The sequence below is a fragment of the Amblyomma americanum genome, chromosome 10, assembly GCF_052857255.1.
Source record: "Amblyomma americanum isolate KBUSLIRL-KWMA chromosome 10, ASM5285725v1, whole genome shotgun sequence".
Lineage (NCBI taxonomy): Eukaryota > Metazoa > Arthropoda > Arachnida > Ixodida > Ixodidae > Amblyomma > Amblyomma americanum.
The window spans coordinates 70,537,565-70,549,478 of record NC_135506.1 but is presented as its reverse complement, the minus strand read 5'-3'; the positions used below and the strand labels follow the sequence as shown (position 1 = coordinate 70,549,478).

At 43.7% G+C, this 11,914-nt stretch overlaps 1 protein-coding gene across 2 annotated transcripts in view; it reads left to right on the top strand.

Moving 5' to 3' along the window:
- Positions 1–242: 242 nt before the first annotated feature.
- LOC144107665 (phosphatidylinositol-3,5-bisphosphate 3-phosphatase MTMR14-like) overlaps positions 243–11,914 on the top strand; it is a 38,534-nt gene continuing 26,862 nt past the window's right edge. Inside the window, exons 1-6 of one of the 2 annotated variants that reach the window (XM_077640780.1) lie at positions 243–458; positions 2,829–2,894; positions 3,497–3,597; positions 5,119–5,239; positions 9,126–9,201; positions 9,957–10,043. In XM_077640780.1, coding sequence (XP_077496906.1) covers positions 276–458; positions 2,829–2,894; positions 3,497–3,597; positions 5,119–5,239; positions 9,126–9,201; positions 9,957–10,043 — 634 coding nt within the window. In that variant the 5' untranslated portion in view covers positions 243–275. The remainder of the gene's footprint in view (positions 459–2,828; positions 2,895–3,496; positions 3,598–5,118; positions 5,240–9,125; positions 9,202–9,956; positions 10,044–11,914) is intronic. The other variant, XM_077640779.1, reaches the window with a different exon arrangement.

Sequence of the window (11,914 nt, the reverse complement as noted above, 5' to 3'; positions counted from 1 at the left end):
TGCTGCCACCTAGCCTCCTGAGAACCTAGGATTCAAATTTCAATTAACTTATTTTAATATCAACACTTCTTAATTTTTAAAATGTATAACAACAATTTTTCATGCAAGAATAAATTGTAAAGCGCACTTTTTTCGCGCAATCAACGACCTTTGAAACGACAAAATACATAAAAAAGTTGCAAGAAGCGCGGGCAGCGCCATCACCGCAGCGGCGTCCATAGCGTCACATGACCCTTGTCACAAATTGTCAACATGGCGTCTGCTGGTTGCGTGGTATGTATCGGTGGTGCCAGCGTAACCGCATGTTCTCCAGACGCGCCGGCGCTTCAGCCATAGGGACAATGGGTTCTCCGCGCCAGTCGTCACAAATGGACGCTGTCAAGACGTCCGACCTCCAGAGCCTGTTGGAGTTTTGCACGAAAACCGTCTTCAGCTCCACGACAAGCAACGGCGAGCAGGTAAAGTAACGCGACACGTTATCAAAATATTGCCGCTCTAGTGTTCGGCCAGAGCTCTCGCGTGGTGGTGAGCTAACTGCAAACGCACCGAATCACCGTGGAAACTGTTGTAATTGGCAGTGCCGACACTTGACAGCGATCGGATGTATTTTCGGTTGTCCTGATAAAGTCATTCGGTCTGTCGTATCGCTCTGCACAGTGCTTTCCCAGAGAGGAGCGTCTTGGCCGAGTAATTAAGTTCGCCCGGCTTGATAAGTCATTAGGCGTCGAGAGCACACCTGAAATCATGCCCCGCAGTTTGATCTTAACACGTGTCAACCGTTGTTTTCGACATAACTATTCAGAGATGTCGGTGTCGGCACACCGTGAGTTGCAAAACGCTGGCTGCCAAACTCATTTGGCCGCTGGCGGCATGCGTACGATGACACGTATTCAGAAAAAGAAAGAAAAAAAGTTGAGAGAGGGGGGGGGGGGTGAGTTGTTTTGCAATTTTGCAAAGCTAGGCAGAAGCAAAGTGAAAGCGTTTGCACAATGTAACGTGTTGCACACACACATCATCAGCGGTCGGTATGTCGGGGTGCTTGTAAACCTTGCTGCACGTGTCAGGGCGAAGACAGCTTGGGAGTCGCGAAATCTCGCTGCCGTAATGTGCGTTCCTTCCAAGTTCGTACTTAAGCGCCACTTGGTGAATACTCGCCACCGAAAGCCCTGTAACCGCTCGTGGTCGCGTACCCCTCATGTTGGTCCACCCATTTCCTGGTGCGTTTCTTTTGCTTGTTTTTGATCTTTTTTTGCTTGTCTGCCGAAGTAGCGCGCGGAGTGCTCGCGAAGTCCATTGTCGTATGTAGGTTATCGGAGTGGCAAGCGGCGGAGGGGAGTTTTAATTTAGACCAAAACGAGTTCCTTAGGCCCGTGAAGCATGCGAAACCGTTAGGGCTTGTTTAGCATTTGACTGCCACTCCCCCCTCTTTCCTTCCATCTGTTAACAATGTGTTTTGTTTACTCTTCTGTTCCTTTTTTTGTATGCGCATGCGCCGGAGTTCAAAGCCCGCCTGATCTGCCAGAGCGCAAGAAAGATTGTGTGTTTTGCAATCGTATTGTTTTAGTGCATTTGAATAAATGCCAAACTTGGGTCATATTTCGCGAGTTTGCGTGCAATATGCGCGTCCCCGCGTGCTACTGCATTGTGATCTAAATTTTTATGCTTTTGGACACGAAACTAACATGGGACTATTTTGTGAAAAATCTGCAGCGAATTAAATGAGTTCTTTATTATGCGAGCAACTGTTTGTTTTTTTATTGAATGCTTTCTTAGCACAACTTTTGATTCAAGCATGAAATATCTGTTAATCTGTTATGACAGTTGAATGCAATGAACGTTGATGCTGGTTCAATGCAAAAGTGCCAATTTACTGTGACCTAACGAACCTTTGAATGCAACACTGTGAACCCTGTAAGGGTTTCTAGGTAGAGGTGCTGACAGATAACAAATATCACAAGTTCTTATCACTAGAACAGAATGAAACTGCTTGTTAATGTGTGCTTTCTTCATACTGAACTGGTGCTCATCTTGTCATTCCTGGTGATGGAAAGCATTCTATATGCACAATTGGTGTAGCATTGCTGGTAGCATTATGTGGGTGTCAGTGGAACCCTTGGGCGAGAACATGTTTTCCTGTTTCATAACTTTGCAATAGCGCAACACAACGAGGACAAGAGCGAGAAGTGACACAAAGACGGCGCTATTGTCCTCGTTGTGTTGTGCTGTTGCAAAGTTATGAAGCAATACCAACTTGCCCAATCTTCCGTTCTTCTACAGTTTTCGTATTTCATTGTTGTAAAACATAATTTGTATTGTGAAAACATGTCAGAATTGTGTTTCTTTTTTATCACTCCGCTTGATGATGGACTGAAAGAATTTGGTGTATTTTTCAAGACGTGAAATAGACATTGTTTACTGCGAGCGCATTTTAGTACACCTTCATCTAGAGTTTCATATTTTTCTCTGCTTTGTTGAAGTTGTATAGATTAATGCCATTGAGAAGCTTTCTAGGTTTAATGTGTATGAGGCTCTGTTTGGTTGTGTTTTATTACCATTTTATTGATTTCAAGTAGTGTCTCTATAGTCTTGCGTTTACTGCTTGTAAGTGAAAAATACTCACTTGGTTTAGTAAGGAGTCCTTGAATTTTTGGGGTCAGAGTTCCCAAATGCTTGTAATGGGATCGCAAATAGGTTCTGTGCTTGTGCGGAAATCGAACATCTCTGTCAGTCTACGCCTGCATTACGAAGTGGGCTACGTGCCTTTGACGTGTCAGATGTAGCTGCGTCGTTCTTGTCTTGACTGAAGTCATTGTTCTTTACCCTTGAAGGCCCGAAGGAATGCTGACATCCAGCAGAAGTGCGAAGCCCTCTTCGCCAAGGACTACGTGGTCAAAGTGAGCAAGGATTAGTTTCTCTCCGACGAAAAAACAGTGTTGTGCAAAGAGTTTTCAGCATTTTTTCCAGTGGACTTTGAAAAATGTGGACATAACCTCTTTTTGCTTACTTTAAAGCAATGCCAAACTTGTTTTTACTTTTTTTGTTTGTCAAAACCAATCGGCTTTGAGCATTGCAACATACAACCCTCTCCTCGAGCTTCTTATTAGGTCGGCAGCAAAATTGCAAAGTGTGCTTCTTTTAAGCGCACCTTTGTCATTTGCTGCTGTGCTACATTCTTTGACGCAAGTTTTGTTCTACTGTGTCTAGTGCACACAAAGTGGTGCATTGCCCTTGTGCCAAGTGCCGCATTTGGAAATGGATGTTAGTGCTAGAGGTGTCATTCTTAAAACAGGCATGTTCAGGTAATTGAGTGTAGCGTAAAGCTCTTTGACCGCATTCTTTCCACGACTTACTTCGTGAAATAGATTTCACTTTTCACTTTTAGAAGTGAAGATTGAAATTTGTGCTTGTTTTTTGTTGATGTTGCAATATGTTGGATAATTGCACGTGTGTTTGTGTGACTCTCTGGGTGATGCAGTGTGTTCTTTGTCCTGCACAGGTCATTGAGAATGAGCAGGGGTCCATGAGCAGCACATATCCCAACAAGATATTCCTCTTGGAGCATCCCATCAGTGGCCAAAACAGTGATTCCTCTCCCAGGCAAGTCAGCTCTTCGCAGGTGTAGGTGCATAGTACTACCTCTTAACAGCAATGCAGTCTTTATTTTTATTTAATTTGGCATTCTTTGCTGCTTAATGGGGTCAGTAACTCGGTCGGCCTGAGCCAGCTGTTTTTCCAGTGCAGTTATAAAAGGAGCCAACTTGTTCATGTCCCAGAATGTAACTGGTTTCTATTGGGTTTAACTGGCCCAAATAGGTTTGAATTTCTTCTGGGACACTATTTGTAACTGGCAAGATGTTCTTGCAGTCGTAGGACGCCTGTTTTGAACCAAGCAAGCTCTCTTCTTCTTGAGTGAATGGTTGTTGCCGACCTTCTTTATGTTTTACATAACTGCACTGGTCGCTGTGAAGGTTTGAACTGTAAGAATTCAGCAAGGCATGTCAGTTTTCTCATAGATGTTGGGGCACTTATGAATCAAGGGAAGTAACCAGCAAGCATTAAGATTTCAGGCTATTCATTGACTGCGCTCTAACGACAGCTGCACAAGCACAAAAATGCAGTGGTTGAATATGAAAGACGCAGTCAAATGGGCTCTGGCTGTGCACCATGCCTTGCGCACTTCGTTGTTTACGTTTTGTAATGCTGTACATATTTGCATGTATTTTACTTTTGGTATTTGTGTTGTACCTGTGCACTGTTGGACTCACTGCAAAGAGCTTTTGGTTGTATTATTCATTAGGGTTTAAAAGGGTTGTACAAACTCACGGTAGGCCTCCTTGTTTTGCATGGTAGTGACATGGACAATGCTGAATGCATAGGCTAGTTATTGGTGTGGGTAATTTGCCGCAGGCTTAACATTTTTGTTAATGAAGTGCTTGTTTAAGTGAATTTGTCAAACATTTCATGACTGCACATGAAATCTCATTGAACTGAGGAAATCGCATGCAACTTGCTCGAAATACTGAAGTCACATTTTCTTTACAAGGGGTGACTGCTGGACTTACATTATATATGTAAATTTTTGGTGCCATTTTAATTTTCTTTGTCTTGTGATTTGATTTTGATCAGTTGTCTATAATATTTGGCAATTGCATCTTAATCCGGGCATGTAATCTTAAAGCTGAAGTGTACAGTGGCTTTTGAGCAGCGTGGCACAAATTCTAATGAGTTCAGGCAGGCTTCTGTTCATTGTGGCTGGCAGTGGGTTGGCCAAACACTAGTTCGGAAAAACCAGCCACCCTTTAACGACTGTGGCATCCCTTGTCATACTTGTTTGTTACCTTTCAGAGGTAGGTTTTTCACTGTGTGCATGGCGCAGAGCTCAGGCTGTGTAAGTGCCCATGCTAACTAAACACTGTGCCTGTATCATAGTCTGCACTTGCATCTGCACTCACTTGCACCTGCAAGTGAAACCAGTTGTAAACTAGTGTGCTTGCACATACACTGTACTTGTGCTGCACCTGGCGAGCCCATAGCCATGCTGTCAAGCACAGCCCAGACTTCTTGCTAACGTTTCCACAAAGCATAAATGGTGTCTTACCAGTGTTGTGCCCTGTGCAGGCCTGGTGGTGGGCCGGGGTCCCTGCCTGACGTGCAAGACTTGCGGGAGCAGATCCAGAAAGCTCGGATTGCAAGGTGTCGCACGCGGTTTCCTGTTCCGGTCATCCTATATGAAGGAAAGGTACGACACAATGCCTGTCTAAGGTATTGTCATGCAGGTTATTGAGGCAACTGTAGCTAGGGATGCAATTCAAGAAAATGCTGTTGGACCCAACTGCACTTTTTTTTTTAAAGTACAGAATTGTTTGCGGCACCAGTTTTGAGGACAGGTATATTTATATAACTGAAGCATACTCAGCAGCAGTACTCTGTCTTATCTGCCCCTTGTATCGTCACATTTAGTGCATAAATGGATTTAGTGGTGGTGTAGAAACTTGATGGGCTAGTTAGGTTGGGCAAAACAGTGCATGAATTGTAACCGAAATGCGTGATGACACCAGGTGCAGTGCAGTATTAGCCATCTCTCTCTCCTAATTGCTAAAGTGGGGTGAAGATCAGGGAGTCTTTCATAGCTTCAGTGTTTTGTGAACTCCTGGTGCGGAACCTACGCTAGTCCACCACTTTTCTTCGCTTTCATAGAGCTGCACAGAGCCACACAGTTTTTCTTTGACAGTGCATGATAAAGCATGTTCAGTCCCATCTGGGGCCATGATTATGCCTGACTGTGGCAACAGTGCAAAAAAAAACTGTGTGCTAAAAATGAAACTGGTGTAGCTTAAGATATTTAGAAACCATTTTCTTCTAGTCTCACTCTACACCTTCAAGTTGTGTCTGCAGAGAACACATTGCATGCAAGTGCTTAGTGAAGAAGAGTACAATGAGTGCAAGCTGCTATCTGAGCATTTCTGTGAGCATGCGCAAGGCTCCTTGTGGACGGTCATGTGCTGAACGTCTTATCACCTGGCAGTGATAAGGATATCACTAGTGGCATTTGTTGCATGCATATTGAGGTATTCGGGTGATGAGATGTGGGTGGTGGTGCTGAAATTCCTTTTGACTTGCGCCTCTGCAATCTATCACATGCATTTTTGTCACCCTTGTCAGTTTAGCCATCTGCCTCTGGCTGGTATATGTCACACTACTCTGTGGTTTTCCTACAGAGGCAAATCAGGAATCTAATCATATCTGTTTAGGCTGTTGCAAAGGATTGCTTGCTTGCTTGTTTTCTGTTTATAAATTTTTTAAAAATTATCGGGAATGGAAGGATGCAGTATCTGTCTGACTATTGGGGGACACCTCAACTGTGTCATGAGGGAAGGGATGGAGGGTGGTATGAAAGAAGAAAGAGAGAAAGGTGTGCTGTTGTGGAGGGCTCTGGAATAATTTCGACTTTTCTTGCTTTATGTGTATGGATTCGAAAGCTATAGTGTGGCGGTATATCTGGAAATCTAGCGTAAAGCTTTTTTTCATGAATCAATTGCATCAGTTTAGAGTAATACACATTGTTGGCCGATAATATATCATGTCTTAAGAAGAGTGGCTGGGTTGGTAGGTCACGTATTCTACCTCTGTAATTCTCAAATAGACGTAGAACACGTTTTTGTAGTACGAGCAGCCTGTCGTAATTTCCTTTCGTTGTAGTGCCCCACACTAATATTGCGTAAAGTAGCCGTGAGTAAAATAACGTATAATATAAAGTCTTTTTCAGCCAAAGAGGGATAAGTGGAGCTATACAGCTCGTACAGCCCACAGCATGGGAAAGATCAGTTAGAAGGTGATTAATATGTGGAGTCCAGGATAGATCTTCTCTGAACCAGACACCTAGAAATTTCTGTAAATGTACCTGTTCAATGCGTTCCATACTGAATTTAAGTGTCTTTCTTTAGTAACTGTTAACTGGTTTGAAAAGTATAAACTTTGTTTTACGCCTATTTAGTTGTAGACTATTGTCCTCTAGCCAAATAGATAGCTGAGACAGGTAAAGATTAGCTGCTTTTTCTAGGTCATTTGCATGTTTACCTATAAAAAATAAACTAGTGTCATCAACAAAGATAGTTATATCAGGTGTGTACTTAACGTCTGTGATATCATTTATATACAACAAAAGATAGTGTGTGAGTTAGATGGAACCTTGACCTACTCCTAGTTTTATTTCTAAGTTTTCAGAGTGCTCTCCATTGAGGTTTATGAACTGGTATCTTAACGACAAATAGCTTTTAATGAGGTCTGATGCAACGCCTCGAATTCCATACCCGTGAAGTTTGTGAAGCAAAATTTCGTGGTTCACACATACTTGACAGTTGAGACTTGGATGTCTTCATAACCGCTTGCCGAGTTTGGCTTCAGTTGCTTTATAATTTTGTCAATTTCTGGAGTTGTGACGGCACTTAGGACTATAGAGTTGTTTGTGAGCCTACCTGGGTTCTGTTGGTGGCTTGGGATTGAAGGCTGTATTAATGAAGTACTTATTCAATTCAACTGCTCTTTCCTGTGGAGAACATCATTATTCACCAACATCTGTTCTACTGGGTTGGAATTTAGGCCCTTTCCTGTGAGGGCGTTGACTTGTTTCCGTATTTTTGCAGGATTGCTCTTTATTTTTGAAAACATGGTTTCATAATATATTAACTTGGCTTGTTTGATGTTAGCATTTAATTGATTTCGGATTTTCTTGAAATCAGCAAAAAGGTTTCCGTCTTTAGTGGCAAGAAATCTGTGAAACATTTTGTTCTTAGCTACTATTCTTTTGTATAGTGCATTATTAATCCATGGTTTTCAATCCCAGCCGCAGCGGTCAAATTTCGATGGAGGCGAAATTCTAGAGGCCCATGTACTGTGCGATGTCAGTGCGCGTTAAAGAACCCCAGGTGGTCGAAATTTCCGGAGCCCTCCACTACGGCGTCCCTCATAGCCTGGGTTGCTATGGGACGTTAAACCCTCATAAACCAAACCAAACCATTCCTCTTTGCGCGACTTACAGGCTGGATGATAATTGTCGGCACCCTGTGGCAGATATCGATATCTGCGTCATGAGTGTCCTCGCCCACCAGTTCACCAATTTTTTTTACAATGGCAGCCGAGTCATGATCTTCTGGAACACCCTTAATTTCCAAGTTATTGCCCCGATTGTACTGCTCGAGCTCATGAAGGCGTTCTTCAAGCCTTTGGTTTTCGGCTTTTAGCTGCTCATTTTGTTCAGTGAGTGCTTGTATTTCCTTTCTGAGGGCCTTGATGTCGCTTCCTATTTCCTTGACCTCATCACAGGTGTCGCTACAATAGCGAATGCTGTCTTTTAGTTCCCTGATGTCTGCACGCATTTCCCTGTGAAAGTCTGCTAGCTGTTTCTCGATCTCGGCTTTCCCTCCCATGATTTACAGCTGTAGAGTCTCAGTAAAGGCAAACAGTTCACATTAGGAACCTTTGGCTGTGTTCAGCAGCAGTGCAACACAGTCTACTCATTCAAGGTGCTGATGAATTGCTTCGTGCTCACCTGCGAAAATAGATGGAATTGAATGCAACCGCTACGTGCGAGCACTGCTGCCGAACTGGACAGCGATTTCGCAGTGGTGGGCTTAAGTAGCCGGCTGTCGCTCAGGTGCGTCCAACTGCGCAGTCTCGGGCGCAGTCCTCGGTGGTACCTCGGTGATTCGCACTGATGCTTTTCAGATACGATGGTCCTTTGCTGCAGACGGGTTTTCAGCTGTTGTGTGGCAGAGGCCTGTGCTATCCTTCCTACCCCTAACACGGTGGCAAACACCTTTCGGACGGCCAGAATTCTATCATTGTATCCATCATTTTGCTAATTATTTTGTCACTATATATACGGTTTATATTTACATAGGAGCAATGGGAGAATTGATATATCTAAATGATTTTAGTGTTATAAGCCATATATCATTATATCTGGTATCGTTATAAGTAGATTACACTGTACTGTTTTGTGTAGCGAACACTGAAAAGAAATCTTTGAGGCTGTTTCCATGAAAGTCTATTTTGAATTCGTAAGTGCCTTTACTGGTGTGTTTCTTCGGTAGTTTTATTTATTTTTTTTTTTCCTTGGATCTCAGCACATCTGCAGGTCAGCGACGCTTGCCGGTGGAGCCGAGATCTACAGCCGCTCTGGTTTCGACTTCCTCTTCTCTGGTGAGTGCTACAGCATTGTCTTTGCCTCGGTATGCAATGGACTGGTTTCGCCATGAGTTTCGTTGTGCCATTCTTGCCTGACTGGCTTCTGGTAGTTGGTTTTAGCATTTTGAGTAAGTGTCAATGTAGCTGCTGCAGTGACAAATGCGTTCCTGCTTTCGTCATGGCAGATTGCTGAACTTTTGAAATTGGGACCTGAGACAGTTATGCCATGTCTGTGTAGTGAATCATAGTCAAGCTTTTCGTAGTTAAATGGAACTAGCAGAAAGGTCAGACTGACTTCCCAAAACGTTGTATAGAAGAAGCGCTCTCCCTCAGGCACCACTATTCACGAGGCCAGTGCTGGGATTGCACCTGCTGTCTTTTTTTAAGTTTTTGTTTAAGCTAGTGTAGTCAGGATGTGTTGTAATTTTTGCATGGGAAGCTGAACTCCAGTAGATTCACATGATTATAGGCAGGCTCACGAGATTTACTGATTTGTTTGTTTTTGTTTTTCAAATGATAGGCAGTCGTGAATTGCTTAGTTGTTTCGTTTCAGCTGTACTGTTCTGCCATGTGCTGTGCATAATCAGGTGCGTTTAGGCGAGTGTTATCTCCAGCAGTGCGCACTGCGAAAGACAGTGTGTGCAGCAGTCACGACGATAAACTGCAAGCAAAACACTAGCAGCTTTGCCCCCATTGTTCTAATCTCGCTTGCGCGTGTGGGAACCGTCTCGAGCGTTGTCTGGATGCAACGGTGATGTGCGTTTTTCCAGATAAGCGGTCGACGGAGAACAGGAGAAATGTGGACAATGGAAACACAAGGGCTGTCAACACAGAGTCTCTCCAGCCACACTCTTTAGGTAAGCTGCCCTGAACTAACCTGTGGGCCAAAGGCCGCCGTGTCGATGCTCTCTGCACCGAAGGGTCACGGAGGACTAATTGAAGTTAGCCTGTATCACTTGATTACCACGTTACATAATGACAAACGAGCTACTGTCACTGACAATGTGGAGGTTCTTTGAGCTAGGAAAAGCCAAGAAAGGAAAACGCGGGTTTTGCCGGCATTTGCTGTTTTCACAGGGAGACTGCGATGACGTGAATTCTTCTTTTTTTTTTTTTTTGTTCCAGATCTCTGAGGTTGTGCGACACCACCTTTGAGTTCATTCCAGTTAGGGATTAGATGTCCTTTTTGTCATAGACATTTTGAGTTTGAGCCGAATAACGGCAAATAAAAATTCTCCTTTTAACTCCAGTTTTTCCAGCAAAAAAAAATGTGTCGTTTGTGGTCGAACAAACGTCAGCATGGCTGCAGAGAGCTGAGCAGTTGATTTTTGCTAAGAATAAAAATAAGATTGAGTTGCCCTCAGCCTTCCTTTACCGCCGCCATGCAGTGGCTCGTTATCCGCGCACGCGACGAGAATGAACTTCGAAATGAGTGCTTCCGTTCCTTTGTGTACAGGCAGTGCACGTGACTGAAAGCAAGTTTTTAGTTTCTCTTATCAGAGCAGATAGTGAAGGAGCCTGAGTTACGCTGTCTGGAGATACCTTTGAGGGCCTTTGTTTGATGCGCAGGGGTTGACTACTCATGCAATGTGTACTTGCAAAACGCACAAGTAGCTCTCTCACTCAGGAGCGAAGTTTGTCATTCAAATCTGAGCAGGGAAGTGTGGTTATTTGAGAGTAGTTAGATATGCCTTCATATTTTTTTTTTTAGCTTTTCTGGCTTTATAGCTGGTGCTGCCTCCAACATTGATTCAGGGGAAGGGGAGCGGGATGTGGGAGGGTGCGGGAATAGCATATTGTTGGTGCATGCTTTTAATTAATTTCTAAGAATGATTTGCTTGCCGCTCCCATGCTTGGCAGTTAGCTGTTAATCAGTGCCTTTTTCATATTTCAAATGACTTTTGTTGGCTATAAACTGTTAAGTTATTGAGCAGTACTATCGAGAGATGCTGTGAAGTGGCGCTTCGAGATGCAATTTTTATTGTGCGGTTGTGAAATGGGAAGCTGTGATGGTGGTGTGAATGGCATTTCCTTTTTTTGTAAACAACACTGCCAGATAGGAATAGTGAAGAAATGTTGTTGGAACAGACTGGGTTAAAGGGGGTCTGAAACAGCTTCCAAGGACAGCACATCAGCTCGCTCAATCACTGCGTTGCGTTGTCATGAACACCTGAGCCAAGTAATACACCTCTGCATGCAGCAGAGAATCCAAAATCATGCGCAAAGGTTGGCGAGCCCATACTGGTGATTTTTTCTTGCTCACATCCCTCTCTGTCACTCGCATCTGCATATACAAGTTGAGAGATGGCTATTGGTTAGCTTCTTTCACACGTCAGGCAGCTACCATGGCCTTAGCCAATAAGTCTCGTTGCTCTGGTGGGTCAGGTTGCTTCGCCCCCGGAGGTAAAGCCAACAGAGGAGCGGGGACCTTCCAGCATGCAAAAAAGGCTGAGAAAAGAGGGAGAAGCACGAACATGCTGAAATTCAAATTTTGACTACAGATAACTCAGCTTCTACAAAGCCCATTAAAAAAAAATTCTTGCTAGACAATATTTGTGATGTGGCATGCTTTAACATCCCAGGCATACCGCAACTTTATTAGAGCCTCTTTCAGAGCCCCTTTAAGAATTGATGGTATGACAAGGAGGGACATGAGTGAATATTCGCTCATGCCGAGGCATTCATGGGGATTGGGAAATTAATCGGATGCACTCGGGAGAAAAGTTCC